This window comes from Anser anser (genome assembly GCF_964211835.1).
Source record: "Anser anser genome assembly, chromosome: 1".
In the NCBI taxonomy this organism is placed as follows: Eukaryota; Metazoa; Chordata; class Aves; order Anseriformes; family Anatidae; genus Anser; species Anser anser.
In genome coordinates, this window is record NC_139720.1 from 55267721 (window position 1) to 55293281 (window position 25561).

Genomic DNA, 25561 nt, shown 5'->3' on the forward strand with positions numbered 1-25561 from the left:
TCAGCGCAGCAGAGGGTACGACCGCTTCTTGCTAGAGAAAACAGAAGTGCTGGAGCGACAGCGTTGGCTGATCAACTCTTGGAGCCGTTTGGGTGGAGATGCCAACCCAAGTCTGCAAAATCACAGGCCTGGGGGCTTGGAGCAGGTGAGCTTCTCGTTATCGAGTGGCATGGATAAAGTAGAAATGTTCTCATACCTCCTGTTCTCCCCCTGTGCTCAAAGGCTGTGTGCCAGTGGTTCTGGGGAGGAAGGCCTCGTTGCACCCGCACATCTTGTTGCTTCCCCACAACTTTCCTGTGGGGACCAGCGGCTGCTCCGGGACCGCCATCTCCCCTGTCTGAGAGTTTTACTGGAAATGTGAACGAAACAAAGGAAATACCTGGGGATGCGGCTCTTCAGCCGCTGGTTTTGCTGCAAGAGGCCAAAAAAGAGCAAGTGTGGGCCGGGGCAAGACTTGTTCGAGCTCTGGGGCTGTGCAGCGAGCCTGGGCTCTGTCCTGTCACGAGGGGTGAGGAGCAGGCCCCAGGGAGCCCCCCATTTGCTGGGGGCTCCTGGATGGGGAGCCTGAAGCACTCGTTTTTACAGACAGCGTTAATCAACGCAATTAAAAACACCAAAACACGGCGGGCACCGGCCACTTGCTCTTTTCCAGACGCGTCACAGCGCAGGCAGGATGAGGGCTGAGCACAAACGTGGTGCGGCGGGGGGCCCCCGGCCCGGCCGCCATTTTGTGTCACAGGCGGCCACTTGGGGTTGGTTGGGGTTCGCTGTTTTTCTGGGGGCGTTGTTGGGTTTTGGGGGTTCATTGGGGTTTGTTGGGATTTATCGGGGTTTAGTTCCCCCCCTCCTGCCCCGTTACCACCTGCAAGATGTCATTCCTGCAGATCGAGGGTGCTCTTAGGGGAGCACTCGAGGCGGGGAATTCCCCCCGCACCCAACCATTTGCCTTTTATTACCATTATTATTAAGATTTTGGGGCCTGTTTCCCTTGCGGCGCCTCACGGCACGGAAAAGATGGCGTGAAAAGAAGGAAAACGAGGTGTTTTTTACTTTTTACTCCCATTTTTTTTTTAATTTTTTGATTTATTTTTGTGGGTTTTTTTTTTTTTGATCTTTATGCATTTTTAATTATTTATTTTTCGGACCAACCCCACACACTCGACCCCTTTAACCCCCCCCCACTAAAATTTTTTTGGGGGGGGGGGGTCACGCGCGGCCGCGGCGGGAGGGGGCGCGCGGGCGTGCGCGTACCCGCTTGGGGTGGGGGGGGGGCGTTAGAGGCGGTCGTAGCGGCGCGGGGCGGGGCGGCGCGGGGGGGAGGCGGGCGGGCGGGATTATTATGGGCTGTGGGCGCCGCCGCCGAGGAGCCCAAGATGGAGCTGTCTGCAGTGGGGGAGCGCGTCTTCGCCGCCGAGTCCATCATCAAGCGGCGCATCCGAAAGGTGCGGGGCCGCCGGGCGGGAGGGGGGAGGGAGGGAGGGGGGCGCCGCCTGCCTCGGGTCCTTCCCCCGACCCGCTCTCACCATCCTTTATCCCCCCCCCTTTTTATTTTTATTCCCCCCCCCCCCGTGTTTTTCAGGGGCGCATCGAGTACCTGGTGAAATGGAAGGGCTGGGCCATCAAGTGAGTGCGGGGGGCAGCGCCCCCCGGGGGGGTGCGTGGGGTGCGTGGGGGGGTGTATGGGGTGTGTGGGGGGGGGGGGTCCTGGGGGCTCACCCCTTGCCCCTGTCTCGCCGCCCGCCCCGGCAGGTACAGCACCTGGGAGCCCGAGGAGAACATCCTGGACTCGCGCCTCATCGCCGCCTTCGAGCAGAAGTGAGTAGGGCCAGGCCCCGCGGGGTGCCCGGCTGTGGGGTGCCGCAGGGCCGGGGGCGAGCGGGGAGGAAGGGGGGCGGCCGCGGCCGTCGCCCCCGCGCTTCCCCCCGCTGGGACCCGTTCTAACTTCTCCACCGCTTCGGCTCCCCAAAGGGAACGGGAACGGGAGCTGTACGGGCCCAAGAAGAGAGGACCGAAGCCCAAAACTTTTCTCCTGAAGGTAACTCTCATTTAAATAACTCAGGCCTAGCCCGCCGCCTCGAGACCCCTCGCGGAGCCGTGCCCTTGGAAGGACCGCGCTTCCGCGCGCCCCGCTCGGGGGGGGGACGCGGGGCCGGCCGCCCGCGGCAGGGGGTAGGGAGGCAGGAGCCCAGCGGGTGCGTGCCTGGCGGGTGCCCCAGCAGGACGCTCGCACACGCGCGGCTGTGCGTGGCGAGGCTGCGGTCCCTGCTCCGGAATCCTCTCCCCCCCTTTCACGGCCTTCTGCTGCTGTCGCAGTAGCGAGCGAGCCTGCCCCGCTCTCCCCCCCTGCCTTCAGCAGCCTCCAGCCCGTGCCCTGCGACTTCGCAGCGCGCCGAGCGGCTGGGCGGCCGTGGCTGGAGTCCTGCTGCTTGCTGCTCGCGCTCTTCTGACCGCGTTTTGGCGTGTAGGTGCTCCGCGGGAGTCGCGTGGTTTGATCCGTAAGCTGCAGGCTGGTTTTGTTTTTTTGTTTTTTTTTTGGGGGGGGGGGGGGGGGAATGTTTCTGCTCTGTGTAGGATAGCAGCTGGAGCTTGCAATTGCTCTCTGTCAGACCCTGCGCCTTTGCAAGAAGGTATCGTCGTAGCATCTCTGCCTTCTTGCAGAGAAGAATGACGAAGGGAGTCCTAGTGCAGCTCTCCCCTTATTTTTTTTACTTATTTTTTTTTTAATTCAGAAGCCTGATAGCTGTGTGACATCTATGCGAGCTTTGTGGATTTATTTGTCCAAAGACAGAACTCCTTGCTTTCCTTCCTTCTCCCCCCCCTCCAACCTCCCCCAACTACCTTGATCACGGACTTCAGATGAACGTAGAAACACAATGCACCTTTGTATGGTTAAGGCACGTAAGGGAATTTGGAGCTTCCCTGGTTTTGATCCAGTACGAAGCCCTGGGACAGCCGGAGTGGACCGTGTAGTAAGGTGTCTCCATCACCGAGTCAGTCTGTGGCTTCGAGCAAGTCATTTAGCCTTTGTGCATGTTTCCCCATCTGTGAAACAGGTTAATGCTCTCCTCTTGCTGGCAGCAGCAGCAGCTTTACTCAAGTTCGTGTAGCACTTTAACTGAATGAGCAGTGGAAAGAGCGATGAGGGGTAGGGTGTCACCTCTCCTGTGCTTTGAGAGCGCATAACGTAGGAGAAATGCAGGAATGGGCGTATCCTGATGCCCTGAGTAAAACCCAGGGGACAGTGGTAATCCTCCGAAAGTCCAGATGGTAGATCTATCCTCCTTCTCTGTCGTTTTCCTCTCCTGCTGCTAAGTTTTTCAGTCTGCAGATACAGAAACTACAAACGTAACCGATCGGTACCACCTCTTAATCTTTGTACGGGGAAACTGGACTAGTTGGTTTTTCTCTTTCTGGCAGTCACGCATTAAATGAAACCCTAGTGTTTAGGGTTCCAACAATGCAGAGGAAAGCTTAAAGGGAAACCACCGGCTTAAAATAGTTCTCTGCTTGAATTAAAAAATTCTGGTATTTGTAACACCTGGCATTGTTCAGCAGTAGAAGAGTGTATTTCTTCTTTGTTTATTCTGTGCTTTTGACTTTACCAGGTATAATCAGTTTCTTTTCTTTTGATTCTGAATGTGTTACGGCAAAATCCATTGCCAATTTTTTGCTCTCATTCAAACAAACAAACAAAAAAACAACCACAAAAAAAAAAAAGCAAGGAAAAAGAAAACAACAAAACCCACTCATTCCTCCTCTTCTCCCCTTGCTCTTTAAAACCTCCCAAACTTGGAACCTGAATTATTCAACAGCATCCTTTGAATCACGTCCCTGACACGTTTCCGTGGCACATCTTCCTTCTGCCAGCTTCTCAAATGTTACCGAAAACCCGTAGGTTTGTGTAACTGGCATGGTACTTTGGAGAAGGTGGGACGAGATGAGGGGGAGGACGTGCTCTCCTGAAGGCTGGTGCCCAGTCGTGCAGGGCAGGGCAGAGTCCCGTCGCTCTCGCTTCGTTTGCAGCTTGGAGAGACAGAGCCGGTGAAACTGCCGGTGCTCCGACTTGCCGTTTTCTTCAACTTCTGATCCTGCCTTAAAAAATAACACCCCAGGCCAGGCAGCGAGAAGTAACCGCGTCTCAGCCAGCTCCACCTGAACTTGTTCGAGCTCTGTTCAGGCAAACCTTGTGCAGCTAGAGAAGCGGCTGGGACCGGCACGCTAGTCAGCCAGTCCTGTTTGCTCCCCGTGCGGCTCAGTCAAATCTTCTGACCTGCTGAAGACGCAGGCGTGGCCTCTGATAACGCCGCAGGGCTGGCGCTGCCGCGGGACGAGCGGGACTCGCCTCTGCCTCGTGCATCGCTAGCGACCTTTTTGGTTCTCGGCTGCAGGATCTCTTGCCAGTGAGAATTTCGGAAGCAGGGGAAGAAATTTGACTCTCGCTTCCCAGAGGGAGTCTTTGGAGTTGGCAGTTAGAACAATATTCTTTTTGATCTGCTGGCTGAACAGATTAGGCCTGGGCGGAGTGACGTTTAAGTAGGAGCCTGGCCTAGGACTGCGTTGGTTGACTGGTCTGCCCTCGACTCAGTGGCTTGCTAGGATCTTCCACGTATGTCAGTGCTTGAACTTGGTCTTTTGAGCCACCAGGAAGGCGTGGAAATACGTGCTCCGATATACCATTGTCCCCTGGCCTGTGTGGATGTTTTAGGTTGCAGGTGGGGATAGGTTTATCCAGGGATTAGTTGTCAAAAGCTGCAGATAGGCACCCGGGGGGATTTGCAGAAAGCATTCCAGCAGGTTAGAGGCCCACGCCTTGGGAAAAGCTTTGAAAAGCTGCATCTTCAGCCACCTGCTGCCTTTGTGAGCCAGGCTCCCGTTGCAGAGAGCTGCGCAACGCTTGCCCTTTCGACCAGACTGCAAAGGGAAACCACGGGCCGGGCTCTGCGATGCCGCCACCAAGATGGCCGGCCCCGTAAGGGACCCCTGCAAATTCCAACGGCGGAGTTTTTGGGCAGGAAATGGGTCTTTATCCTCCGCGTACTAGGGGCAAACTTTCCCACAGCTGAGATCAAGCTTGGCGGGAGGCTGTAATTCTTGGGAGGCTCCTGGTATGCTGCAAGCTTTGTGCCTGGGAAGCAGAGCCCTCGGTCTGGAACGGGCAGCGCGGCGCGTAAGGCTCTTACCCTCCTGCTTTGGTGTCTGCCAGAAGTCTTCCTTGAGGACAGGTCCTTCAGCTTGAGGGTGGAGTGGCTGCTTGTGCAAGGTTAGAAAGAGACATTAACCGATCGTGCACGCTGTGGTAATCTTCCTCTTCTCCCCTGCTTCGTTTGCTCTTTATATTTTGCTTTTCCCTCGGCACTCCGCTGTGAGGAATGCAAAACTCACCAACTAATCTAATAAAGTCTAGCGCGTGCTATTAAGAGACAGAGCCCGGTCTCCAAGCTCAGTGGGTGGCTAGCAAAGACTCCTCTTCGGGGTGGCTGTAAATACACTGAGGGAAAAAGGCTGGAGAAGGTTAATAGGGAGAGAGAAGCAACTGAGAGCAGAGTAAAGGAGAGGCGGGGTGGGGGAGAGGGGGGAAGAAGGGGCAGAGCAGCATGTTGTTCTGTCACTTCGCCCTTCCTTGAACTCTGAAGTTGGAGCTGGGTTTCTTTTGATCTCTTCCCTGTTCGTAAATTATCCCCGAGCGGTTTGAAAACAGCCTGTTCCCCTTTGTAGCATTTTGTTCCCCATCCAGTAGGGAAACTTTAGTTTATGGCAGTGTTGCTTGGGAGAACTATGCTATGAACTGGCTTGCTGTTGCCTTGTCGCTTGGAAGGCTGCAGAAGAAAAAGGGCAATAAAAAGGCAGAATGGCAGCCAGAAAGGGGAAAGAAGAGCTCTTGCAAGTGCCGTTTGGAACAAGGACTGTGGGAATGCAGGTGGAGAATAAAAGACGAGGCAGAACCAGTAACGTGCGAGAGAGCAGCGCTACTACGGTGCAGCAGTGCTACGGGAGATCACTCGATTTTGAAATAATTAACGAGAAATCTGTTGCCTTGCAATCTGGAAGGAAAACAAAAAAAGACCTTGCGAAGGTTTTGATACGAGTCAGGTAAGCAAGCCTTCACCGAGCACGTGTCAGTGTACGTGCTTGTGCGCCTCAGTGCGTTAAGGGGATGAATGAACAAATATGCTCGCTGGGCCTCGAGGGACATTTATTCAGAAATAGTAGGGAACAAGGGAGATAATACTAGTTCCCAGAGGCAATGGGAAAGAGCTGTACAAGCTAAATAAAGGTGATACATATCCCAAAAGGGAAGCGGGGGGAAGGGAAGCGATCCTAGCAATTGCCTCGCTCTCGTGACAGAGCACTGCAGCAAGCCTCCAGAAGCTGCCTCCTGATGTAGGCTGAGCTGTAAGCAGGGAGCGAATTACTTCATGTACGTGCTGAGTACTTCTTCAGCGGTGAGCAAATCCTGCGGGTGAACGCAGCCAAACCCAGCGAGGTAGTTCCCATTTGGAAAAGTTCTCGGTTGAGTAACAGCCCGGTGACGCGTCTGAGAGGATGGAACAGGTTTGTTTTCAAAGGCTTGGTGTTCGTACAGCTCTTGAGCGTGATAGAGTAACGCACCTGTAACAGGGAGAGGTGCGTTTCCAGCAGCTAAACCTGAACGCTGAGTCTCCTGGAAACGGCAGGTGCACGTTGCTTGAAGTTGGAAGCAAGAGAAGGAAATGACCGAGCCCAGAAAATGCCCTGTGCTCTGCAGGGAAGGGACCGGAGTTCGTGTAGTTGATGCCTGAATAAACCTGATCCTGCGGTAGGAATATGGAGCTTCGCAAGTGAGAGGGGGCTGAGGGGGCTGGTCTTAGATAGGGCATCCGATACTATTTTTCTTGAAACGTTACCTGGAGAAACAAGCTCAAGGTAACCCGCAGATTTGCATATTGTTCTTTGGAACTGGCGTCGAAGCTAGGCACTGGGAACAGCAGCGTAGCACCTGGGGAGCTCCCTGCTTACCCTGTCTCTTAACAGTTTGGCCAAGGAGGTCAACAGTTCATGTAGTCTGCGTGGAGAGCACCAAAACTGGAATTTAATGAATGCAGAGAGCTGAAACATGAGTTATGAAGAAGTGCCCCAGAAGTAACTGGAAACGCAGACACAGAGTAAATGCAGGAGACCTAGTTGTCGTGGCACGCTGGGAGAGTCCTAGGCACGGAGCAGTGCTGGGTGCTAGCTGCTCCGTAAGCACAAAGCAAAGCCAGCTGTCTGTCAAGACAGGACAGGAGCTGATTGATGTGCACAGACAGAAAACATGACAGCAGCAGGACTTTGGAAGTGGCCAAGCAGCGACGCTCCCAGCATTACCGTTTCTCTTTTCCCGTGGTTGATGGGAAACTTCACCGAGAAATTTGGGGTGTAGAAGGCATCCGTGGGTGTTTGCGATGGCTTCCTCTAAACCAGGGGGTGGTGGGGGAATAAGGCGTGCTGCTTTCTCAGGTGGGTAATGGGAGGCAGCCTTGTGAGCCAGCCACACTCAGAGTTGGCTCTGCGGGGCATGGGGCGGGCAGAGCCCCTCGGTGCGAGGCGTGGTTGTTGCCAGCGAGTTCATCTAGAAGACATGCAGCAGGAGAGGCCCTGAAGGATGTCTGTGTCTGCTTGCCTGGCTTCCCAGTCCCGTGTTTTGGAACAGGACGTTGTGTCGCACTTTGCTATCCACTAAACGGTGGTAAACTGGCGAGAAGCCCAAAGCATAAGAGCAGCAGTGCTGGAAGGGCTGTCTGCTTTTGGGGAAGGAAGAATAAAGTTCCTGATCCAGCCCGTGCTGGTATGTAACGTGGGAAAGCAAACTGCAGCTTTTTGTCCCGGTGTCCGCCATCTGCTTCAGAGGGACCTGTGAAGAGGAGGAGCGAGGACAGCCCTAAGTGTGCGTCTGTCTGTGCCTGTGCCCTTCTGAAGGGGTCTCCACGTCATGGATGGCTGGGGTAAGAGCACGGAGAGTTGAGGGAATTCATCCAGAGCTGCTGCTATGCTCCAGCCTGTTGGATGCCTGAGACAGAACCATGTCTGTCCATTTTCTGAACTGTTTTGGGCGTGGAGTGATGCGTGAGGCTGAATCCCCGGTGCGGGCGAACCTTCAGTCTGCATGCATACGGCAGGGGAAGGAGGCCTCATCCCTGCAGTCCTTTTACAGCCAGGATGTAAGGAGAATGCAGGGAACGACCCAGCATTAGCCGGGGAGGGACAAAATGTCTTCACGTCCCCGCTCCCTGCTCGTTCAAGGTCTGTGGTTCTTGCTGGGACCTCGGTGGGAGGCGAGGGGCACAGGGTGACAGCAGAGCTCTCTGGGGACGCGGGCCCAGGGCTCTGAGCTCATTGTGCAAGAGCAGGCCTGGGCCCCTTGCTTAGATCTGTTAGATTGCTGCCTTTACAAGAACATTTTTTTCCCCAGGCGTTTCTTCGGTAGGAGGCACAGCCTGCAGGGCGACAAAGGAGATGGTGTTGGGAGTGCTTAAGCTCTTAGCTGGCAGGCGGCCATCCCGATCTTGGCTTGCGTGAGGGGGCAACCGGAGAGGAAAGTTGGGGAAGAAAAGCAGCTGTCTCGTAGCACTGCAGTTCTGGTTGTGCCCACGAGATGGGGAAAGCTGCTCGCTAGACGGGTGAAGGGAGAGGGGGCTCGCCCCATCAACCTGTGGGTTGCTTCTGCCTGTGGCCACCACTGAGGGGGGATGAGGATGGGGTTGAAATTGCTCCTGTGTCTCTGATTCATGAACCAGGGCACTGTCTCCAAGGGACAGAAGAGCTTAGAAGTCTTGTTCCTCTGCCCTGGCTCTTGGAGGGCTGGCACCAAGCATTTAAGCCAGCGTTGCTCCTGCTGTTTCATTAACAGCTTTAAAAAAGGTATGGTGTTCAAAAGGACAAAGCAGTGTCTTCCTTGGAGATGCAGTTAAACTTCGCTCGAGCTCCAGCTCGCCTCATCTCTGGCTTTGAACATCGGACCTTGTTCACACAGCAGAACAGGGATCAGCAACCTGCCTGTGGTCTCGAGTTAAAAATTAAGCTTCGGGTCCCCGCGTTTCTTGTGCTTGGCAAAGACAACTTCATCAGACCACCCTCGCCCACCTCCATCTTTGTTTCTCAAGACCTACCGTGCTTAGTGGAAGAGCAGATATGCCTCGTTGTGGGAGGGGAAAAGCAAACTGGATGTAGTACTCTCTGCCTCCCCCTCATCTCCTGCTTATTTCCAGAGGACAGGGTGCAGCCCCCTCTCTTGAGACTGGATTTTAGTTTGGGACGCTCGCTCGGTGGCAGGCTGGGGACAGAACTGGGAATCTGGCACCGAAAGTGGGAGCTCACACCGACAGAGCTGCGTTTTTGGGGCAGGGGGGTTCCAGGCCCAGATCACCGGTGGGTTCGAGGGGAGGTGGTGTGGATGTGTGGTTGTCATTAGTGTGTGACGTGGCATTGCTGTTCGGCGCCTGGCTTGAGATGTGGCTGCATTTGGGCTACCTCTCTGACCCTGTTTTTTTTTTCTCTCTCCCCACCACCGCAGGCTCGGGCCCAAGCGGAGGCCCTCCACATTGGGGATGTACACTTTTCTGTCAAGCCTGGTTCTAGCACCTCGTCTCCCAAGCTCCACTCCAGCGCCGCGGTGCACCGGCTCAAGAAAGACATCCGGCGATGCCACCGCATGTCCCGGCGCCCCCTGCCTCGCCCGGACCCCCAGAACGGGGGGAGCGTGGGCGGCGGGGCCGGCATCCGTCCTCCCGTCTCGCCCTTCTCGGAGACCGTCCGCATCATTAACCGCAAGGTGAAGCCCCGCGAGCCCAAGCGCAGCCGCATCATCCTCAACCTCAAAGTCATTGACAAAGGTGGCAAGCCGGCCAACGGGACCGGGGGGGCCCTGGCTCGGCCCAAGATCCCGTCCCGAAACCGCGTCATCGGCAAGAGCAAAAAGTTCAGCGAGAGCGTCCTCCGCACCCAGATCCGCCACATGAAGTTCGGCGGCTTCTCGCTCTACAACAAGCCGTCCGCCGCGCCCGCCCCCTCCCTGGAGGGCAAAGGGGAGGCCGAAGGTTCCCAGGCGGCCTCCTGCGGGCTCATGATGGGCTCCACCCCGTACGATGCCCCCAGCTCCAGCTCCTCCGGCTGCCCGTCGCCCGCCCCCCACTCCTCCTCCGACCCAGATGATTCCCCTCCCAAGCTGCTTCCCGAGACCCTCAGCCCGGCCATCCCCGACTGGCGCGAGTCGGAGGTCCTCGACCTCTCGATCCCACCCGAGTCAGCTGCCACCAGCAAGCGTTCTCCCCCGGGAGGCTGCGGCGGGGGGCAGACGCCCTCCTTGTCCCTTTCTTCTTCCGAGCCGGAGCAGGAGGCTGGCGACTGGCGTCCCGAGATGTCCCCTTGCTCTAACGTGGTGGTCACGGATGTCACCAGCAACCTCCTCACGGTCACCATCAAGGAGTTCTGCAACGCGGAGGATTTCGAGAAGGTGGCGGCGGCGGGCGGCGGGGGAGGCGGCAGCAAGTGAGCGAGCCAGGTCCCCCTGCTCCAGGGGCGTGGGGGGAGCTCTACCTGCGAGAAGTCGTGGTGTGAATGGCTGTCCTTGGTTCTCTCCTTCTCCCCTGCGCTGTCCCTTGTCCCTCACGGCTGCCCTTCCTCCTCCTCCTCCTCCTCCCCTCCTGCCCGGAGGCTGGAGCGCTGCGCTGCGGGGGGAGCGGGAGGCGGAGGAGGCGGTGGTGGGGCTGGGGAGTGGTTGTTTGTCCTTGAGTGTGGTGTTGTCCAACCGGCGGTGGAGCCTTTGGGGCTGAGTGTGTGCCTGCGCCTGTGGGGAAGCCGCTCTTCCCCCTCCTCCCCCTTTCATCTTCGACAAAAACTGCAGAGGAGCTCCGGAGCCTTGAGGGGTGGACGGAAGAGGACTGGAGCCCCCACCCCCTGAGCCTTCCCCCCCACCCGAGGTGCATGCAGTCTCTTCCATTCCTCTATTTCCCCCTCGCCACGCCGCCGATCCTACCGTCCTCGCCCTCCTTGGCCCGCGGCCTGGATCCGCCATCTCCTGTGCTGCGGTGGTGGCTCCAGGTGCCCCAGGGCAAGGAGGAGAGGGGCGTGAGGTGAAGCGCCGTGCCTGGAAGGTGCTGGTGACAAAGCTGGGGCCGTGGGGCTGCCCCACGCCGCAAACCGTCCCACGTTGGCTTCCCCTTCCCTCTAACTATTGGTGCTACCTTGGCAGTTGTGCGGCCGCTTTCAGGTGGCCTGCTCCCTCCTCCTCCTCCCGCATCTTCCGACTTGCTCAGCCTTGCAGGGGGGAGAGGGGAGAGAAGAGGAGTCTGCTTCCAGCCAGATCTTCCTCCTGGCGTTCGTCACTTGCACTTGCCTGGGGGAGAGGGCATGAAATGTCCTCCCCCCCTCGGCCCTTCTGTGGTGGGAGCGGGAGTTGGGCCTTGCGTCCGTCCCGCAGCCGGGGAGGAGAGGCGCTGACAGGGCCGCCCTCCTGCCTCCTGCCTGAGCTTCCCCTCGACCTTTCCGCTCCCCCCTGCTCCCTCAGAGGGAAGGGAGGACGCCGAGGTGGGCGGCTTGCTCTTCCCGCTTCCTTTCCTCTCCTTTCTCTGCCCAGAGCGGCCTGGAAGAGGGCTCCCCCCTGTCATTTCGGGATCTGAAAGGGCCCGTACAACTGTCAACCAAAGGTGCTGACAAGAAATAACTCTCTCTCGCATCAGAAGCACGCGTGCTGGTTCTCTTCCTCTCAGAGCACCCCTGGGTCGATCTACAAATCCCTTCTCTTTGTCCCTTGCAAGCAGGAGCAAGCAAGACCCGTAGCTGGCCCTTCTCTTCCGCACAGCTCCCTCTTTCCCCGACCACCCTTGTTCGTGTCCGGACCAGGCTCTCCCCTTCTCCTGCCTCTTCTGGCTTGCTCGGCTCCGTGTCAGCCGTAGGCGTGACGGTGAGATGCCGCTCCTTTGCTCTCCCTTCTCCCCCTCCTTGCATGTGGCTGGGCTGTGGGGACAAGGCGAGGAGGTGCTGACGGACCGACCCGTGGGAGCGCCTCGCCTCTCAGCCCCGGCCCCGGGATGGGGCCGAGGGGTTTTACCTCTACATACGTGGTGCGGAGGTGGAAAAGGGTGGGGGAAAGGAAATTCCCTTCTGCGGGAGGATGCTCGGGAGCTCCCCCCTTGGCACACCCCTTCTTTTTCCTCTCCTCGTTTTAAGAGCTCAGTGGACGCTTTGGGGATGCGGTCGCATTCACGGCTGAAGCTTAGGGGCAGGGAGAAAGAGACTTCCCCGATCCATTCGCCGAGCTAAGGCTTCCTATAACTCGTTGGACTCGTGTGCGTGTCTGTATTAATACCTGCCTGTATTCTTTGTGTCTTTACTTTTTGCATCTTTCCTGTGCCTGGCACACCCGGGGATCCCTTATTTTAGCATAGCCTATCCATGCGACTGCAGCTTCAAAGATTGTAGTTCTAGGGAGAAGCTCTTCGGGAAATAGCAAGGAGATCTCTCTCTTATTCCCCTTCTAAACAACAACAACAAACTCTGCTATTTGGAGGCTGCAGGATAAGAGGAGCTTCTTTGTGGGGTGGATGCAAACTGGCCAGTCACTTTAGGTTGTTCAGTTGCTGTTTGGTGTGCGCGTGGTGATGTGTTTCGTTTTGTGGTAATGAGGTTCTGAAAACAAACAAACTGAAGCGTTTAAGCGGGAGATAAAAGGGAACTTTAATAGGAAACTCTTGATGTGTTTTGGCCAAGACGTGTTCGCTTGGCAGAATTCTTTTCCCCAGTGTCTCTTGTACGGTGTTCTTTGGGGGCGGGGGGCAGGAATCGTTTAACTGAAGGGTTTTTGCCTTTCTCCAGAGTGACAAGCAAGGGGACTGTCTGTGAAGAGCAAAACAGTGGGGTCGTTGTAGGGATACTCCGCGAGGACCTTCTTCCTGTGGTGAGGAGACGGGGAGGGCTTGTTGTGGCAGAGGAACTCGTGCGGTAGATCCCCTCTGTGGAGGAAGAGAGGAGTACGATCCGGCTTGCAGACACAGCTCGACCGCTTGCGTGACGCGTCTCCCCCCGGGGGGGGGGCGTCACCAGGTGGGAACCAAACCCTGAACCTCTGGATCTGAAACAAAGATCCCGTGCTCTTTTCGGGTTAGGTCTGCTAACCCGAAGGCAGCAGCAGCCTCAAAAGTTCCCTCGGGTGGACGAGCCGCTTGGGGCTGACTAACCGACCTTCGTATTCACGTGGGTTACGCTCCCCCTCCGATATTTTTGCCCATGCTCCGTAACGGAGATGGGAGGAAAAGATCTCTCCGTGCCCCTTAGGAGGGGCATGGGGTGGAGGGAGGAGTTTATTTGAAAGTATCCCCTTCCCTTCCCCGTAACCCCTAGAAAAACAAAAAAAAACAGGGAGATAATTCTCTGTGTCTGTGCCATGTTTGTTCTCTTGTTGTTGTGTTTTTAGAGGAGATTTTATGATGGAGTGGAAAAAGTGAAATGATTAGTTTTGCATAAAAAAAGAAAAGCTTAAAAAAAATTTCTACAGGGAGAGAGAGAGCGAGAGAGAGCGCGAGAGAGCGAGTTTAAAAATGAATAATAAATGCAGTGATTGCACAAACTGTAGTGGTTTTAGATGGTCCTTAGAGAAAAGAGTATTTTGTAGTATCGAAGCATGTGTGTCTGGGATGGTGTTTGGCTTGCTTGAACTGGAGGGAAAGGCATTCTTGGGACTGAGCAGCGACCTCCTAGCTGAAAAAGGCAAGTTGCGTGTTGGAGGAACCCTGTCTGCAAACCCTTCCCGTCCTTGCCTCCCAAGTGTCGGAGTGAGTTCCCTTCCCTCCCGTCCCTCTCCTGTGAGCTAAGGTGGAGTCTCCAAATGGTTTTTCCCCGGCCTTCAGCAGCGGCCGGCCCTCGTTCTGCCCGAGCGCGGGCCAGGCCCGCGACACGGAAACAGTTGACTTAACTTTGCATGCACAGCAAGCTGCTAGATTTGGGGTGGGCGCGTACCTTTCCTGCCAAATCGCCGTCTCTTCTCCTTTCCCTCCCCCGAGCCCACGCGGGATTAAAGCCCGCGGGGGCTCACCTCCCGGGAAGCAGGCTCGCCCTCCCCTCCTTTTAGGGTCTCTGAGCTTTGCCCGGTGCCATTTTTCACGCAGGATTCACCCCGTCGGGACGGAGAGCCGAGCCCCAGCCGCGTGCCGTGCGGCGTCCCCTCTCTGGCTGCAGCCAGACCTTCAGGGGCGGGTGAAGGCGCTGCCTCGTGTGCTCAGAAGTCTTTGCCGAGAGGCATGCCCTCTTCTCCAGGCTCCGGGGAGGAGAGAGGAGGGCCCCGACGGGATTTTGCTCGAGCAGGGCTGCAATCTTCCCCTCCAGCCTCTCGGCGGGCGGGAGGGAAGAGCGTCCCTAACGCTTCCTCCAAGTGGGCAGGCGCTAGGTGCCCCAGCCGAGATGTCCACTGCGCCTTCATCTGGCGCGTGGGAGCCGCCAGATGTTGGTGTCTGAGCAGAAGGCGGCGGGCAGGGGATGCCAGGACAGTTCTCCTCGCATGGACTTCTCCGGCGCCCTCGGCTCGGCGGCGGCAGGCGACGGACGTCCCAACGCCTCCCACAGCCTCCGCTGTTCTCGGGATCTTCCCCTTCTCTCTCTCTCCCTCCCTCCCTACCCGCCGAGGTCTCTCAGTGCTTCCCGCAGCCTTCAGCTCGGAGCGGCAGCCTCCCGTCTCGTGCTCTCTTCCCTCCTCGCTGAGCAGAGCGGGACTAGGGAGGCGCGAAGCCGATGAGATGCGAGCTCCTTTCGGGGTGGAAAACAGAGAAAATAGGCTGTGGTGAGCAGGCCCGGCTGCGGTGAGCCACGACTCGATTTCTGTTTTCGGAGGAGCGTTTCTCCGCGTCTCCCCTCACCGACGTTCCCAGGGGGATTTATGAAATAATAATAATGAAATAACGAAACCCGATCCTGCTCTTTACCAGGTAGGAGCTGTCTCCGAGCTGAGTCTTCCTAGGGATTTCACTCCCTTTCCCAGCCCCTCTTTGTAGAGGAGGTTTCGGCAGCTCCCGGTGCCGGGAGGTGACCACCTCTTTGGGGGCCTCCTGGCAGAAGAGGAAGAGCTTTCTCGGGGCTCTGCCGTGTGCTGGGGGTGCTGTCCCAAGTGTCCCCCCCCCAGCTTCTGCCCAGTCTGGGCTGTGGCATTAGTGAGACGGCTTGGGAGCAGATCTTTCTCCCCAGGGAGGTGTAACAAACCTGGAGCGCGTGTCTGGCTAAGTGCTTGTTTTTCCCCCTCGCCTCCTTCCCCACCTTCTGACAAGCCCTTTTTCCTCCTTGCCTGGCGCATCCTTTTACTCCAATGTCGCTTGCTTTTGCTGCATTTTTCGATCGCCCAATAATCGTGCAAGAGCTGGGATCTTATTTACTTTTTTATATAGAAATATATGAATATAAAAGAAACGCCCCCTCCCCTCTGCCACCACCCCCTTCTCCCCGCCACCCCGTGTGCAGCCCACCCCGTCCCACCCCGTGCTCCCCAGGCTGCATTTTTCTGAGGGTTGGTTTTATTTTTTTTTGGAGGGGGGAGGACGGGCTTTGGGCTCCCCCTGGGTTCGAGGTTCCCTCGTGGTTTGTTGCCTTTCCCCAGGGGTTTTGCCACCCTGTGCCTCTGCCTCCCTGCCACGATCCGGCTGAGGATGCCAGGAGCATGGATCCCGTGGTGTTTGCACGGGGCTGGCGGGGGCTGAGTATTGATTCAGAAATCCCCCTCTCCCTGCCTGTGCTTCCTTCCCTAGGCGACTCCAGCAAGCATCGTGGCGCTTCGGGTTTGAGCAAATAACTGGTTTTATTTTAAAAGGTTCCTAAGGTCCTTCCCAAAGCGCAATACGTAGGGTTTCTTTTTGGGGGTATAGACTGGAGGAGACGTTGGTCTGTCTCCATCCTCACCCTCTCCCTTCTTTGCCCATCCATCCTCTACTTTTCTCCCCTCTCGACGTTGCCCCGTGCTGGACCTTTGGCACCGGCAACTCCTCGCGCGCTCTGTGCAGCGAGTCCAAAGCGCCCTCCGTCCTGGCTGCCGCGCTTAAAAAGCTGCCACAGGGCTTCGGGTTCTTCTTCTTCTCTTCAAACTTCTCCTTCCAGCAGTGAAAGGTGCTGTTCCCCGTCTGCCCGTGGGAGACCAGGCTGTCTCCGGCAGCTCTTCTGTCCCTTCCTGCCTCTGTGCGGTGCGAAATGGAGCCTCTGCGGGGCTGTCCCCGGGTGAGGGTCCCTCTGAGGGATTTGCCTCGAAACCCTGCCCCTCCGAGGGGGATGGAGGATTGGAAAGCGCAGAGCAGGAGCTCTGATGTGGCACGCGGAGGAAACGAAGTGATGGAAGGGCAGCTGGACGCAGTGCGACACCAGCCTCGGGAGCAGCTCGAAAAACACATCTTGCGGGGAGAGAAGGGGCACGGTCGGGACGAGCCCCTGAAGAGCCAGCTCCCAGCAGAGCCCCTGGCTCCCGTGGCTTTGTTCCGAGCTCCATGGGGCTCCGGCTTCGCCCTGGCGTGCAGGGGCTGAGGCTGCCCCCCGGGCAGAGACGTGGCAGGTGGGTTCTCCTCAGCAGGTAGGTGGCCGAAGGGGCGAGCCCGCTGCAGCCAGGCCTGCTGGCTGCGGAGGAGGACGTGGTCTTAGGTCAAGTTCTCAAACGGAATAAATAAATAAATAAATAAATAAAAAATCTCCGTGATGACTTGTGTTAGGACAAAGTCGTCATGCCTGTGCCCCCTTCTTGCCCCCATTAGCTTGGTTTGCTGTCCTCCCCTCCTCTTCCCCTGTCCCCTGCCATGAAGCCTTGTTTGCTCCTCAAGAACGGAGGACTCTCTCTCTGCTTTGGGATTTCTTTTTTGTTTTCGTTTGTTTCCCTTTTGGGTAGAAAGTTGTCCGGTGGTGGTGGAGGACAGGGGCCTGCCTCATCTGTTTCTTCCTTTCACCTTCCCCAGTGCCAAGCTTAGGCTCGAATCCTGCAGGTTCCTGCAACTCTTTCAAACGCCAAGCAGGCAAAAGTTGCCCCTCTGAGCTCTGTGGTACTCGGGTGCTTCAGATCCTGCCTGCGCTTGAGTTTTGGCAGCACCAGAGCCTTACTCTTTCTCTTAGAGAAGGGCAGAACTAACTCCTAGAGTGCTGGTGGTTCTGGTGCACCCCATCTGTCTCTTCATTTCCCCTCACTTGGCATACTGAGTGAAGGGGGTCATTTTTTTTTAATTTAAAACAAACCTAAATATGTATCTTGTAATTTTTTTTTTATTTTGAAAAAAAAATGCATTTAAGAATTGTGCACGGATGAATTGTATATCTATATATTTTTTTTTGTCTTGCAATTTTCATTTTAAATAGTGTTTGCTTTTGTTCTGTTTTTTGTTGTGGTTTTTTTTTTTTTTTTGGTTTTGTTTTGTTTTTAATCCAGTTCCCAGCTGGCTAAACTCTGTCTAGAGTGGATGGGTGGGAGGCACAGCCGCTGGAGGGGCGATTGAATCGCCCCTTCCCCTGGCGCTTCCCGCAAAGAAAACTGGTTTGCTCCAGGTTTTGGGGGTGGGGGTTGTGCTAATTACTCTTGTATTCTTGTACATTTTGTTCTTTCTGCTGCTCTTGAATATTGTATCAATGCCAGAAATGGGGAGTTAAAAAAAGAAAAAAAAAAAATGAAAAAAAAAATTAACCCCAATAAATTGTTACATTCCAAACGTGGTGGTTGTTCTTGGGGGGGTTGTGATGGGGGTCTGGGGGGAAGGTGGGATGGGGGCAACTGGAAATGTCTGCTCTGTTCTGAGCTGCGATGGGGGAAGGGGGTGGTTTGGGGCGACGAGGGCTGGCGTGGGAGCACCATGGTGCGAACCGTGGTGACTTAATATTTGCTGGGTAGTTTCTAGGTACTGCCCGTGCCTGGCGCCGCGCGAGGTGCCCAGTGACCAAAACTCCCCATAACGCTGCTGTTCCCTGACATGAGTCTTGTCCAGCTGGGGTTGCTGCGGGAGGATCCCTGTTTTGCCACCTCGGGGAGCATCTCCAGCGTCCGTGGCTCACGAAGCCCCGGGGCAGCCCTCTCCAGAAACGGTGCGCCCTTGGCAGGGATCGCTGCCCGCCGAAGCAGAGCACGGCCAAGATTTTGTGCCGCTTGTGCCAGGCTCACCTCAACCCCGTGGTGTGCCAAAAAAAGCGGTGGGGGCGTCCTGGGGCAGCTCTTTTGCTTCCCGCTGCCAGTGAGGCCGCCTTAGCCGCGTTTTTTGGAGCAGGAAGGACGGGGAGGCGGACGGGACACGCGGACGTCGGTGAGGTTTTGCTCGAGGGTGCTGGCGCAGACAGCCCCAGTGACGGGGGTGAGGTGACACGAGGCACGTTTACTGGGACGGGAGACCTGGAAATAAAGGCAGCCGGGCTGGCAGCGGGTGTGCGCGCCATGCAGGCCCTGCGGATCCCCAGGTAAGGCGGGCTGAAGGCTTGGCAGGAGCCAGGGCGGAGCTGGGGCTGGATGCCTGCCTGAGCGTCACCCCCTTCCCAAACCCAATTTTCCCCGTTTTTTCCCCATTTTTTCTCAGAGCTGATTTTTTTTTTTTTTTTTTTTTTGGGGGGGGGGGGGGCTTCGGGGCTCTGCCTCCGCCGCTCGGACCCCGCCCCGGGGCGGGCCGGGGGGGGGGCACCGGGAGGCTGCGGGCGGCCGGGGGCGGTGCGGGGCGTGCGGCACCGCCCGGCGCTTATAAGGGCGGCGCCACGGGGCCCCGGCGCCGGTGCTGCTGCCGCTGCCGGTGCCGTCCGTCCGTCCGTCCGTCCGTCCCCGCCGGCTGCCTCCGGGCTGTCCCTCCGTCCCCTCGTCCCCTCCCGCTCCGTTTTCTCGCCGTCCTCGGGCCCCGCGCCCCCCACGCCGCTGCCACCCTGAAGTTTCTGGCCGTGCTGCTGGCGGCGGGCATGCTGGCTTTCCTGGGGGCCATCATCTGCATCATCGCCAGCGTCCACCCGGCCGGCACCGCCGCCTCTTCCTCCCCACCCTCCTCCTCCTCCTCCTCGGCCGACAATGACTCGGCCGCCGCCGCCCTGCTCCCCCCCGCCGACAAGGGGCTGGGGGCCCTGCACGGCCCCGCCGAGGCTCTGGCCAGCGCCGGCCCCAGGCTCCCCGGCTCGCCGCCGCCCCTCTTCAGCCGCTTCGTGTGCACGCCGCTGAGCGCCGAGTGCCCCGCGGCCGCCGGCCCCGAGGAGCTGCTGGCCCTGCGCAGCGCCGCGGCCCAGCTCCGCCGCACGGCGCTGGAGCAGAAGGAGCGGATCCGCATGGACCAGGAGACCATCCGCGAGCTCACCGGCAAGCTCAGCCGCTGCGAGGGGGGCTCGCGGGCTCCCCCGGCCCCCGCCGCCGGGCTGCGGGCCGCCCCCAGGCCCGGCACCATGGGGCACCCCCCCGCCGAGCCGCCCGCCGTGAGGGAGCTGGAGGAGGCGGTGCGGGCCCTCCAGGACCGCATCGACCGCATCGAGGTGCGGGGAGGGGGCTCTGGGGGGGCCGGGGGGGGGGTCCGTGGAGGTGAGTCGGTGTGGGTCTGCGGGTCTGAGGGGGCAGAGTCGGCGGAGGCCGGTTGTTAGGGCGCGCGGGAGCTGCTGGAAGGAAGCCGCCTGCGTTTCCCAGGGCGCTGCTTCCAGGGGCTCCATCGCCCCGGGGACGGCGCGTTGTCCCCCGAGGTGCGCCGGGGCCAGAGCCACCTGCGAGCCCTCGACCGCCTGGTCTTCGCGTTCGGGTCCCCAGCGCCCTCCCCACTGCCTGCAGGGGGACTTCGGACCCCCTCGGGGCAGAGCAGGTGGTTTCGGGGCTGGTTTTGCCCCTCTGTCCCCTCACCGCAGCAGCAGGCCACAGGCAGGGGAAGGAGGCATCTTTGGGGCTTGCTGCCCGTCCTCCTCGGCCCCAGCATCCAGCCCCTCTCCCAGCGCCAGCAGCAACGCCCACCTCCCCTTAATTCCCCACAAAGCACCGTCCCCAGGGAAGGGTCCCGCGGGCTGTGGGGGGGCTCTGGCTCACCCATATCCACGCGTGCCCAAGGAGCACGCGATATCTGGGGGACCCAGCCCCGTAGGATGCTGTGCAGCACCTCGAGGACACCCAAAATTCCCACTGGGGTGGACCATGGAAGGGGGAAGGAGGGAGAGGGGATCCTGGCTGAGCTCGGTCTGGGGAGCGGGGTGAAGCAAAACGCCCTGGGAAGGTGATGTCCACGGTTTTGTCAACAAGGCTTAATGCTGGATGCTTTGGGGGGCTGTCAGAAAGTCATCAATATAACCTGGGCCCTGTAAGACATACGATTTATTGATACAAAACCTATCAAGTCATCTGATTCTTGGTTTGCCCTGGGGGAAGCGGGGCAGGCTCCATGCCCCCATGGGCGAGGGGACGGGTGGGCGCATCGGGGAGCCCTCCCTGACCATGCCTCACCAAGGAGCATCGTCCGTCACCTCTCCCTAATGTCTCCCAAACGCCTTTCTCTTTGTTTTCCCTTCGGGCACAGCGTGGCTGGCCTTCTTCCTCCCCTTTTCCTTTCCCCCCTCGCTCTCTGTACGCTGGGACGCATCGCCTTGGCACGCCGAGCAGGGGAGCCAGATGCTCCTTTTACATGCTTTTAATTACTGCTGCAAATTGAAATGGAGAGGTTTGGGAGGGAGGAGGACGTCTCCTCGGAGGGGCACAGCCTGGAGATTGATGAGCTGGCTGCTGGCAGCGGGCCGACGGGCACAGGCAGGGGCACCCAAGCGATGAGAGCCCTGAGCAAGACTCGGGGGGGATGGAAACGTGCCGTGAGCTTTTCCCCTGCGAGGAAAAGCAGCGACCTTCCCGTGGTGGTAGGGGCTGCAAAGGAGCTGTGCCGGTGTGGGATGGGTGCAGAGAAGGGGACGGAGCTGGTGTGGGTGCTGCTGCTCCCCGCACACCCCGCTCTGGGTCCCACGGTGAGCATCATCCCTCATCCGTGCCCTCCTTGTCTCAGCAGCTAAGGTGAGCGGGGCGCGAGGGGAAGCCCCGGGGAGCAGATTTGCTGATGCATTAGTAAATTACGGCTCTGATCTCCTTACATAAATGAAAGTGCATTTGCCGAACAATGACTACAGCCTGAGCAAGTGCGTGCGGGGCCCCGCCGCCCCCCCGCCAGCCGCTGACATTTAACGTGATTAATATTACCTGGCAGCCTTCAATCTCCTCGCTGGCTCCGGTGGCCAAAAAAGCGCCGAGCGAGCCTCCCCCGCACCCGCTGCCCACTCCCCTGCTGCCTGCGCGGCGGCAGATGGGAAGCCGGGCGCCCACCGAACAGCCGGGGAGGAGGCGCTCCCCCCTCTCCCCTCCCCGAAAGCCGCCGGTAAATAACAGCTGCACGGCCGTAATTAATAGTTTTGCGAATAATTCGGGAGGAAAAAAGCGCTGGGAGATGCGGGGGATGCTTTTTAAGGAGAGGCAGCCCAGCCTTGGGGGGGCTGTGCCCCAGCAGGACAGGAGGGCACGCGAGGAGATGCCACGGAGCAAGAGAAGTGAGGACATAGCAAGAAAAGTTACAGAGAGGGAGGAAAGAAAAAAAAGCCAGCGATCATCCCATGTTGAGTAACGTAGGGCAGGCTATCGGGGGCTAGCGGGAGCGACAGAAGCGCCCGGTCTTTTCTTTTTTGGTGCTCAGCAGATGGAGCTGGGCGTGCGGCAGGGAGGCAGGCGTCCAGCCCCCGGCTCGAGCAGTCGCAGCCTGCAGGCACGGCGGAGGGGAGCACACGCGGGGCCGTGACTAACGTGTACCCGTGGCACTGCTCCCGGGCTAACCCCTCTCTCTGTTACGGGGACCGGAGGCAGGGTGCCCTTTGCCGGGTGCTTTTCCCTCCTGGGAGAGGTTTTTCTCTCCCGGAGAAAGCCGGCAGTAAGAGCTGGCATGTGCTCACTGGCTGGGGCTGGCACATGCTCTCTGCCCAACCACCCCTTTGGTTTTTGCTTCTCCGCTTTGGTTTTGTTTGCAAAACCTGCGGAGGTCTTGCCCCGGCAGTCCCCGCTGGAGGCTTTTCCCGAGCCCGGAGCTTCGCTGGCGCTTGGCAGCATCTCCTCACTTCCAGCCTCAGCGTGTTCCCTCCTGGTCCGGCTCCGCTTGCGCTCACGCCAACACCACCTTCCGCTCTTCCTCTCCCTGCTACTTTCCCCCTGCCGTTCCCATCCGCGGCGGCCGCATCCTGCACGGCCAAGGCTGGCTTTCCTCCAGCCAGGGCAGCTCGGCGCGGCGGGGAGGTGCGAGCAGGGAAGCGGGGCGGGGGTGTCACCGTGTCCCCACGGGACGGGGTCACGGCCGCTGACCCTGTTCCTCCGCGGCACCGCTTACACGCGTCCCGGCGGCTGGGGCTTTGCCAGCAGATGGGCGACGCTGGCTTTACGCCCTCGGGGAGCTACCTGCCTGACCCGGCACGCGTGCACGCGCCCACGCAGGGGCTGAGCCGGGCTAAGAGGATTGCAGCCCTGGGACATGACGCTACGGCACTGTCCGTGCCGAAACAGCGAAGCGAGTGGCGGGATGGCCCGAGCTGCTGTGCGCCCTGGTCTTGCTCTGCCTCCGTAGCAGCCAAAAGTCCTTCAGGGTAACCGAGGCAGCCTCATAATGATGAGGCTGATGGGGACAAAGCTCTTGGAGAAGCCCTTGGGGCTGTGCATTTAACCTTTTGTGCTGACACCATGTTGCATTTTCTCCCCCCTGCCACCGAGCGCAGCAGGAGCTGCCGGCCCGCACCAACGGCTCGGTGCCCACCGCCCCGGCGCTCGCCCGCGACGCGCTGCACACCAAGATGGAGCAGCTGGAGGAGCAGCTCCTCTCCAAGATCCTGACCCTGCAGAAGGAGCGGCAGGCCGCCAACACCGACCGCAGCCAGCAGCAGCATGACATCGAGAAGGAGCTCAACTCCCTGCAGAGCCGGGTGGCGGAGCTGGAGCACGGTGAGTCCTGCCCGACGGGGAACCAGGCAGCGTGGCGTGATGCCAGCCCCAAGGTGCACCTCCAGGGGAGCTCCGGGATGGGTGTCCCCACCCCAAGAGCTGCCCCTGACCCTCCTCTTCTCCTCCCTGTCCTTGGCATGCAGGAGCTCCAGGCTACAGCCCTCCCGATGCCTTCAAGGTGACCATCCCGGTGCAGAACAACTACATGTACGCCCGCATGAAGAAGAGCCTGCCGGAGCTCTACGCCTTCACCATCTGCATGTGGCTGAAGTCCAAGGCCTTGGCGGGGCTCGGCACCCCTTTCTCTTACTCCGTCCCGAGCCAAGCCAACGAGATCGTGCTGCTGGAGTGGGGCACCAACCCCCTGGAGCTGCTCATCAATGACAAGGTCAGCCCAGATGGAGCGGGACAGGAGGGAAGCGCCTTCCCTCGTCCCCTTCCCTCCATCCCTTGGTGATCCCAACGGTCCCCCGGGCATCACCGGGTCTGGTCCCCATTCCCTGTGCTTGCACCACCCTGGCCTGGAGAAATGCAGAGCTGGGATCGGCATGGGGGACCACGAGGAGGAAGAGATGGGAGGAAGGGTTGTGGAGGAGGAGGATGGGGAGGACAGCTCTACGGGGTGGGTTTTCAGGGGGAGAAGCAGCAGATCTGGATGTCTGTAGAATTTAGGGTGCTGCCACAGGAGGGATGGAGGCCTGGGGGACACAGGGGTCCCCCGGCAGCCCCGTCGAGTGCCGAGCTCTTGCTTTCCACACGAAGGTCGCCCAGCTGCCGCTGAGCCTGAAGGACAAGGCCTGGCACCACATCTGCGTGGCGTGGACCACCCGGGACGGCAAGTGGTCGGCGTACCAGGACGGCGAGCAGCGGGGCGCCGGCGAGAACCTGGCCTCGTGGCACGCCATCAAGCCCCAGGGCGTCATCATCCTGGGCCAGGAGCAGGTACCCGCCGGCCCGTGGGGCGCGGGCAGGGGTTTCTCAGCACGGGGCCCTGGTTGGTAGGGCCAGGGGGGCTTCCCTGCTCGCTAATGTGACCTCCGTCCCCAGGACACACTGGGCGGCCGCTTTGACGCCACGCAGGCCTTCGTGGGGGAGCTGGCGCAGTTCGGCGTGTGGGACCACATGCTGGCTCCGGCGGAGATCCTGGCCTTGGCCAACTGCACCTCCCGCCTGCAGGGCAACGTCATCCAGTGGGACGACCAGGCCGTGGAGGTCTTCGGGGGGGCCAGCAAGGGCGCCTTCACCGCCTGTGACGAGGGGAGGAAGGCGTGAGCGGCCCCCCCCAGCGCCGAGGTGCCCGCGGACAGCAGGAAAAGCCCCTTTGTCCCCTCCCAGACCAGCGGGCCCCACCACCACCTCCACCACCACAACGGGGCGATGCTCCATGCCCCCACGGCAGCGTCCCGGGGGGGCTGGCATGCATGGAGGTCCCGTGGCAGCCCCTTGGCACAGCTCATACCTCCCCGGCATGCTGTCCCCCCCCCCCCCACCTTGCCCTATTTCTGTTTTGGCAGGACCGTGCCATACGCTGCCTGTCGTGTCTATGGGGCCTGGGGGAGCTGGGAGCAGGGCACCCCCTTCCCCTGTTTATTTTTATCGCCCTGATATTTGGTTTTGCGAGCCCGTTCTCCCACGGGGCCCCAAGCTGTTTGCTGGTAGCCATCAGCATCCTCCCCTCTTCCCCTTCAGCTCTTCTCCAGTCAAGTGTGCCAGGCACCGTAGGCCCCCCGTGGGTGTAAGGAGCCCTGTGGGGGACTATTTATTTATTTATTTATTTATTTATTTATTTATTTATTTATTTTTAAGCATTCCCAGTGCTGGGGCCCCAGTGCCCACACAGAAGGCAGGGGAAGAGGGGCAGAGCCTCGTCCCTGTGCCCCCCGTCCTATTCGGGGTGCAGGAGGGAGTGGAGCAAAAGCAAGGAAAAGGGACACGGGGGGACAGTATTCCCTGCCACCCCCCTGGCCTTTTGGGCACTGAGCTGCTCGCAGGGGGCTGCTGGCCTCGCCTGTGCCTCGGTCCCCTGCTTTGAGCTGGCTGGGGACAGGGACACTGGTGGCATGGAGCTGGGGCGAAGGGAGCCGCTGGCCTTGGGGCCGGAGCGGGGCCAGGAGGGGGTTTTCCCCCTGGGGTGCCTGCGGGTGCGATGTTTCCACGCGTGCGGTCACCAGTGTCTCGATATGTGCGTGTGTGTGTGCGTGTGTGTGCGCTGGGGGGTGGGGGGTATTTCGGGGGGGGGTTTCACGGTTGCTCGTGTGATGTCCAGCTTCCAGTGCTCCCCCAAAAAGTCCCACTTTGCACCTTCAGCACCAGCTGCCCCCCCCCCTGCGGCTCAGGGACAAGGGGGGACAGAGGGGACAGCCCGCCGGGGAGGGGGGGACGTGGTGGGGACACAGCGCAGCCCCTGTGCCAAGTGGGAGACACTGTGATCTTCGTGCCCCCCCCACCTTGCTCGCTCGCTTGCGCGTGGCCGTGTCGTGTCGGGACGTTTCTTTTGTAACGCTGGCTGTGGACAATAAACGTGGTGTTTCTGTCGGAGCCTCCTGTGGGGTGCCGTGGGGAGGGAGGGCAGGCGGGCTGCAAACCCGAGCCCCGTGCTGCTTTCGGGTGAAAAAGAAGGAAAAAATCCCCCAGGAAAAATCCCCAGGGTACTGGATGTGC

The 25561-nt window shown here is 59.2% G+C and overlaps 2 protein-coding genes across 3 annotated transcripts; both read left to right on the top strand.

The window, feature by feature from the left end:
- The first annotated feature begins 1315 nt into the window (after positions 1-1315).
- On the top strand, positions 1316-17666 carry CBX6 (chromobox 6). 2 transcript variants are annotated; one of them, XM_083809620.1, is made up of 5 exons: positions 1316-1442; positions 1580-1623; positions 1750-1815; positions 1969-2035; positions 9530-17666. In XM_083809620.1, the coding sequence occupies exons 1-5, from the start codon at positions 1374-1376 to the stop codon at positions 10505-10507; spliced, it is 1224 nt and encodes a 407-aa protein (XP_083665746.1). In that variant the 5' UTR covers positions 1316-1373; the 3' UTR covers positions 10508-17666. The 2 variants fall into 2 exon arrangements, with proteins under 2 accessions (XP_083665746.1, XP_083665747.1); XM_083809621.1 differs by having other exon boundaries at positions 9584-17666.
- A 1020-nt stretch (positions 17667-18686) lies between these two features.
- NPTXR (neuronal pentraxin receptor) lies at positions 18687-25436 on the top strand. Its single transcript, XM_083835490.1, has 5 exons — positions 18687-19443; positions 22678-22900; positions 23044-23288; positions 23663-23842; positions 23948-25436. Exons 1-5 carry the CDS (start codon positions 18886-18888, stop codon positions 24170-24172), a joined length of 1431 nt encoding a protein of 476 aa, XP_083691616.1. The 5' UTR covers positions 18687-18885; the 3' UTR covers positions 24173-25436.
- The last annotated feature ends 125 nt before the right edge of the window (positions 25437-25561 follow it).

Coding starts and splice junctions, on each gene's coding strand:
- NPTXR (XM_083835490.1), top strand. CDS start 18,886: ATGCTGGCTTTCCTGGGGGCCATCATCTGCATCATCGCCAGCGTCCAC. Junction 23,289..23,662: donor AGCTGCTCATCAATGACAAG/GTCAGCCCAGAT, acceptor TTCCACACGAAG/GTCGCCCAGCTGCCGCTGAG. Junction 23,843..23,947: donor TCATCCTGGGCCAGGAGCAG/GTACCCGCCGGC, acceptor CTCCGTCCCCAG/GACACACTGGGCGGCCGCTT.
- CBX6 (XM_083809620.1), top strand. CDS start 1,374: ATGGAGCTGTCTGCAGTGGGGGAGCGCGTCTTCGCCGCCGAGTCCATC. Junction 1,443..1,579: donor TCAAGCGGCGCATCCGAAAG/GTGCGGGGCCGC, acceptor CGTGTTTTTCAG/GGGCGCATCGAGTACCTGGT. Junction 1,624..1,749: donor TGGAAGGGCTGGGCCATCAA/GTGAGTGCGGGG, acceptor CCGCCCCGGCAG/GTACAGCACCTGGGAGCCCG.